Raw genomic sequence first — 5717 nt, forward strand, 5'->3', positions numbered from 1 at the left:
ACAAGTCTTATCATGCATTTTTACAAGAGACTGTTTTTACGACACGAACCTGTGATTTCGTGATCACATGACAATAATTTTACCGCCAAAGCTCCCCTTCATCTTGAATATGTAATACTAGTATTTAACTTTTTTTAAGAGTATAATTAAAAGTTTAAAATTAAATTATTTTTAAATATAAATGTATATTTTCCTTTTAAATAGGGCTTAATAAGGAAATAATATATAGTACTAACAATTAAAAAGGAAAATGAGAAATAAAGGAAGTTTTTGCATGTAGTATAAATAAGGATACATATGCATCATTAAAGAGCCGTCGTGGCTGAGATTTAGCTAGGCTGGCAAAGGGGGAAATGGCCATCCTCTTCAACTTCCTCAAGCCTCTTCTTCTCCTCCTCCTTACTCTTTCAGGTCACTTCCTTTTTCTCTTTTTCTAACTCTTTTTAGTAACCCTTTTTTTGTACAAATCTTGTTTGTCCTTTTCATCAACTAGTTTGTTTTTATGCTATTTTGGTTCTTGGGTGAGGTAGTTTTTTTGGGGGGGGGGGGGGGGGTTAGAACTGCCGTTGGTTATAAAGATTCAGTCTTTTTAAGTTGGTTTCTTGTTTACTTGGTGGGAATTGTAGTATTGCTTGGCCTTTAATGTGAATATGAAGTTCTTGCTAAGTGTTTATCACCAGATTTAGTGAAGGTGGATTCTTGGTCCTAAGGAATAGGGAATATGTGTGTCTTTATTGGATTATTCTGTTCATTTATTCAAGAGATAATTGAAGTTATCAGCAGAACATGGTTTTAGTCATTTGATTAAAAAAACAGAGTTTTTGCTCTGATTTTCTTGGTGAAGTATAGGTGGATATGTGCAGTAGTTAATTCCTATTAGTAGTTAGTAGTTTTTTACTAATTGTTAAATGAATGTGTACATATTTTGTTTTCCTCATCTTTTCCCCCTACAAGGTATTTACTTTTAATTCAACTGTTTGATCAGATTTATTTGCCAGTACCCTCAGCCTTGGAATTGGAATTAACTATGGCCAAATTGCCAATAATCTGCCAACACCATCGCGAGTTTCCTATCTCCTTAGATCTCTCAATGTTACGAGAGTTAAACTTTATGACGCTGATCCAAACGTGTTAAGTGCGTTCGCTAATACGGATGTGGAATTTGTTATTGGACTTGGGAATGAGTACCTAGAAAGAATGACTGATCCCCAACAAGCTCAGGCTTGGATTCAATCGCATGTTCAACCTTACCATACTCAGACTAAAATCACTTGTATTACTGTTGGGAACGAGATCTTAACGGGGAACGATACACAGATGATGAATAACCTCCTCCCGGCAATGCAAGGTGTATATCGGGCTCTTGTTAATCTTGGCCTTAGCAATGATATATATGTGGCACACGCCCACTCGGCTGGGATCTTGGGCAACTCTTTTCCGCCTTCCTCTGGTTCATTTCGACAAGATCTTGCTGAATACATTCATGGCATTCTCAATTTCCATACCCAGACTAAGTCGCCGTTCCTTATAAATGCCTATCCATTCTTTGCATACAAAGACAGCCCCGATCAAGTCCCGCTTGATTATGTACTTTTCCGGCCTAATGCTGGTACGATTGACCCAATCACAAATTTAAAGTATGACAACATGTTGTATGCACAAATTGATGCAGTTCATTCAGCGATTAAGGCAATGGGCTACTCAGACATTCAAGTTAAGGTTTCTGAGACAGGTTGGCCATCGAAGGGCGACCCAAATGAGTTTGGAGCAACACCTGAAAATGCAGCGCAATATAATGGTAACTTGTTTCGGCGTATACAGCAAAATCAAGGAACTCCAGCAAAGCCATCTGAGCCCATTGATATTTATGTGTTTGCGCTCTTTAATGAGAATTTAAAGCCCGGTCCAGCATCAGAGAGGAATTATGGCCTCTACTATCCCGATGGAACTCCAGTTTATAACATCGGGTTACAAGGATTTCTTCCGCGTATGGATTATTCAGCTGCCAAGAAAAACGTAAGGAATCTGTTATTTCTGTCTTGCTTCATATGACGCAACAACAATAACAACAACCCAGTATAATCCCACTAGTGGAGTCTGGGGAGAGTAGTGTGTACGCAGACCTTACCCCTACCCGGGGTAGAGAGGCTGTTTCCAAAATGACCCTCGGCATCCTTCCCTCCAAGAACTCCCCACCTTACTCTTAGGGTGACTCGAACTCACAACCTCTTGGTTGGAAGTGGAGGGTGCTTACCATCAGAGCAACCCACCTTGCTTCATATGACGCGTATTACATTATTTTCATTAAGTCCTCTTAATTACAGCGTAGTTGTGGTTATTTCAAGACTTGTTTTCATTATTTTTCTGAAATGTTGAATCTTGCAAATTATATATACTCTTCTAATGCTATCCTTTTTTTTTTTTTTGGTTTCAGGCCTTGCCTATTTCTGCTTTTCTTCTGCTTGTTCTGGTTTTCTTCATACACTTCTGAAAGCTGTACAATAGATCAAATATGGAGATACCAGTAGATTAGAGATGATTCAATTTTGTCAAGAACTTTTGCTGATAGATAGATATTAAAAGGTAAGAAAGACTGCCAACCTCATTTTTCTCCTTATTCATATGCTTTCATTATTCCCTTAATTTTCTTAAATCAGTTTGAATTACTATATATGATGCTGCTTCAAAGTTGTTTTCATTAATTTGCAATTTGTAAGCTGAAATACCACCTTATAATGTTCTAGCAATAGTCAACTGTTAATCACAGTTGATCATGAAGAAACGGTAAAGTTGTCTCCGTGTGACATATAGGTCACGGGTTCGAGCCGTGGAAGCAGCCACTAATGCTTGAATTAGAGTGGGTTGTCGACATCACGCCCCTCACGCCCCTTCTTGAGGTGCGGCTCTTCCTTGGACCCTGCGTGAACGCGAGATACCTTGTGCACTGGGCTGCCCAGTCAATTGCTAATCACCTACTTTCTAGGATACCTTTCATTGTATCATTTCTTTATTGAAGATATGGTAATGTGTCTCATCACCCTTATCTTATTTCCACTAGCAATCATGCATATGAATATCATTTTTACAAAATTCCCATCATCTTCTTGAAGACAAAAGTCCATATTGGCTTGTGTTGGAAAAGAAAGCCACCCTCTCTCTATCACCAAATTCTGAATTATTTTTCACGTTGAATATAATTGCCAAGTGGAAAGGCTCATTAGTTTTTGTATTTACTGGTGAATCCTATATCTGATTATGACATCTTGTGTCTTTCTTTTTTATCATCATTATTTTCAAATAGAGTATTTGTTGCATCAATCTGATGTGGAGCAGTCAATATTGGCGTCACCTATCATCCTCGAGTCAATTCTAAGTTCCCTCTTCTTTAACTTCCACCACCTTCTTGTGTGTGTGCTTAATCGCTTTCCTTATTTATTTATTTCTTTTTCTTGTAGGTCGGGTGGGGGGTTGGCATAAAAGGGAAAAAATCTCCCTTTAGATAGTATTTATTTTGGTTTCCTTGCAGATAAAAGTATGTGCTTATAAGGAACTGATCTGGCATGATGGAAAATTTTGGTTGGCAAATTCTTGAAAAGGTGTAACACAGAGTAGGATTCTTTTAGCAGCAAAGTTGGCTGTGTGACTTTAAACATGATGGAGCCCATTTGAAACCTTTTCTTACATCAGCAATGGCTTGATATGAGTAGATAAACTTGACAAATGGAAGAATCCACTTTGACATTTTCCACATACTGCCTTGGCTATATTCCCACTGAATTTGATTCTTTAGTTGTTATATGACAAACCTTCACCACATCTAGTTAGTTTCAGAAACTTGTGGCACTTTATACCCTCTTTGCTACAAAGCTTTCTCTCGCTCACTGCCCTTTACTACTGGACATGTATCTATCGACCGGCCCTTGGTTGTGCTTAGAGGCAGAGCCAGGATTTGAAATTTATGGGTTTCGGAATTCAGAGCTAGCTCCGCCCCTTGTTGTGCTACCGGACATGCAGGCACGTGTCATGATCTTGTTATAGAACTTGACATAGAGACCCCGATTCGGGCAAGAACAGCTTGATTATGAAGGTCCTATAACTTTTGTGTTTTCCGTTGATACAAATATTTCTGTCTTTGGATATCTTTAGACCTGCCTAGGTTCCATCTGGGGCGGGAGATACCCTGCGTTTAACAGACGTGTAGTGAACTAGTGATCACGACATGAAACAGCTTCGAAACGGACATGTTCGATGCGTTTAATTTTGTGATAATACAGTCATGGCTGTCTTTGACAACAACTAATTTTCAAATTTGGCTGTGAAACATGGCTGCTGAAATGTATGTTATTATACTCTTCGGCAGATGGTGATGGTTTCTTAGTCTTGATTCAGTTAATGTAATGTGTATATTAATTGGATTTTGCGTGCACAGGTAGTCGAAGACGGCGCAGCTTCCATTTTCTATTTCACACTGCTAACTTGGCTGGGGAATTGCTTATTGGACTTGAAGTCATGATCAATATACATTACATTCATACCAAAAAATATTCATAGATTAAAAACTCAAAAAATAGTGTAACTACTTTTTATTAGTTGAATAGTTGATTCGTTTACAAATTGAATAAGAACAGAAAAGTTTCTCTGGCAATAGTTGTCATCCCATTTTATTAGAATTATTATAATAAGGGAACTATAATTGTGCTGACACATGATATATGTCATGGGCTGCTTTCCATCATCGACCCATGACCCCTTGGACGCGCCCCGTGGCGTCCCGGCAAGCCTCCCAACGCCTAGCGCCACGGTCGGCCCCGTGGTCTCGGCAACGCCAAGTGACAAGCGAGCATGCGCCTCTGTCGCCCCACCGATAATCAATGCCAGCGCCCAGCGGCTGGCCAATGCCATCAGTGCCGTGCGCACCGACAATGCCGCGCGCCCAAATTATCATGTTGCCATCAGCGCCGCACACCCAAACAGTGCCCCGCGCGCAGACCCAATGCCAAGCACCAGCGCCCAGCCGCTGGCAGATCCAAATAGTGCCGCGCGCGCCCACAGCAATGCGCGCGCAGACCCTGCTGCTCAAGACAAAGTTGCTGCCATCGGACTTGCTTCCATAGAAGACTAAGTCCTTTTCATTGTAATTATAGAGTAGTTTTACTTCATTCATTTTCAGTGTGCTTCTACAGCTTTCTTAGGTCAACTCATGTAACTTTGGTTTATTTTTTTAAGCATTATTAAGGGGGACCAAAGCATTCAAATATTCAAGCATTCAAACAATTCTCTGTACTGGTGTCTCTCCCCCCCGACACCGTATTGCATCTTGTAATAGCTTTCCTCATCATCATCAATACAATCATCAGCTTTCATCATCAGTTGCTCATTTTTCGCTGCTCAATTGCTCACGACATTGGTTTTCCCGTACGGCACTGACAATCTAGTCTAGCGTACGGCGAGGACCTCAGTTGGCGCATAGCAACCGCACTGACATCGGTTGCTTAGCCTTACGTCGCACTTCCAAGGAACTTCAGGAAGGCGCCGCGTAACAGTACATGTGGAATAGTACTCACATGTAAGGCAAACAGAAAAACATATGGAATCATGGTAATTCAATAAGAGGCATACGAAATACATCAAAAACTACGAAACATCCCATAGATTAACATTTTCAAGTCTCGTTATACTTACATCGTTTTAAAGGTTGGACGACCTGGACCGCAGAA

The 5717-nt window shown here is 40.2% G+C and overlaps 1 protein-coding gene across 6 annotated transcripts; it reads left to right on the top strand.

Annotated features, from left to right (window-relative positions):
- Window positions 1-283: 283 nt before the first annotated feature.
- LOC104098966 (glucan endo-1,3-beta-glucosidase 14) lies at window positions 284-4704 on the top strand. Of its 6 annotated transcripts, none has more exons than XR_011412470.1 (5): window positions 284-411; window positions 986-2016; window positions 2435-2583; window positions 2812-3021; window positions 3527-4704. XR_011412470.1 is itself a non-coding variant. In XM_070189972.1 (3 exons), exons 1-3 carry the CDS (start codon window positions 354-356, stop codon window positions 2489-2491), a joined length of 1146 nt encoding a protein of 381 aa, XP_070046073.1. In that variant the 5' UTR covers window positions 284-353; the 3' UTR covers window positions 2492-2716. The 6 variants fall into 6 exon arrangements, 1 of the variants encoding a protein (XP_070046073.1); XR_011412472.1 differs by having other exon boundaries at window positions 4430-4704; XR_011412469.1 differs by lacking the exon at window positions 2812-3021 and having other exon boundaries at window positions 3456-4704.
- The last annotated feature ends 1013 nt before the right edge of the window (window positions 4705-5717 follow it).

This window comes from Nicotiana tomentosiformis, chromosome 11, assembly GCF_000390325.3.
Source record: "Nicotiana tomentosiformis chromosome 11, ASM39032v3, whole genome shotgun sequence".
NCBI classification, from domain to species: domain Eukaryota; kingdom Viridiplantae; phylum Streptophyta; class Magnoliopsida; order Solanales; family Solanaceae; genus Nicotiana; species Nicotiana tomentosiformis.

Bases quoted from the DNA above. Each gene is read 5' to 3' on its own strand.
- LOC104098966 (XM_070189972.1), top strand. From the start codon at position 354: ATGGCCATCCTCTTCAACTTCCTCAAGCCTCTTCTTCTCCTCCTCCTT. The intron at 412-985 runs GTCACTTCCTTT...CTGTTTGATCAG, and splicing joins CCTCCTCCTTACTCTTTCAG to ATTTATTTGCCAGTACCCTC. The intron at 2,017-2,434 runs GTAAGGAATCTG...TTTTGGTTTCAG, and splicing joins ATTCAGCTGCCAAGAAAAAC to GCCTTGCCTATTTCTGCTTT.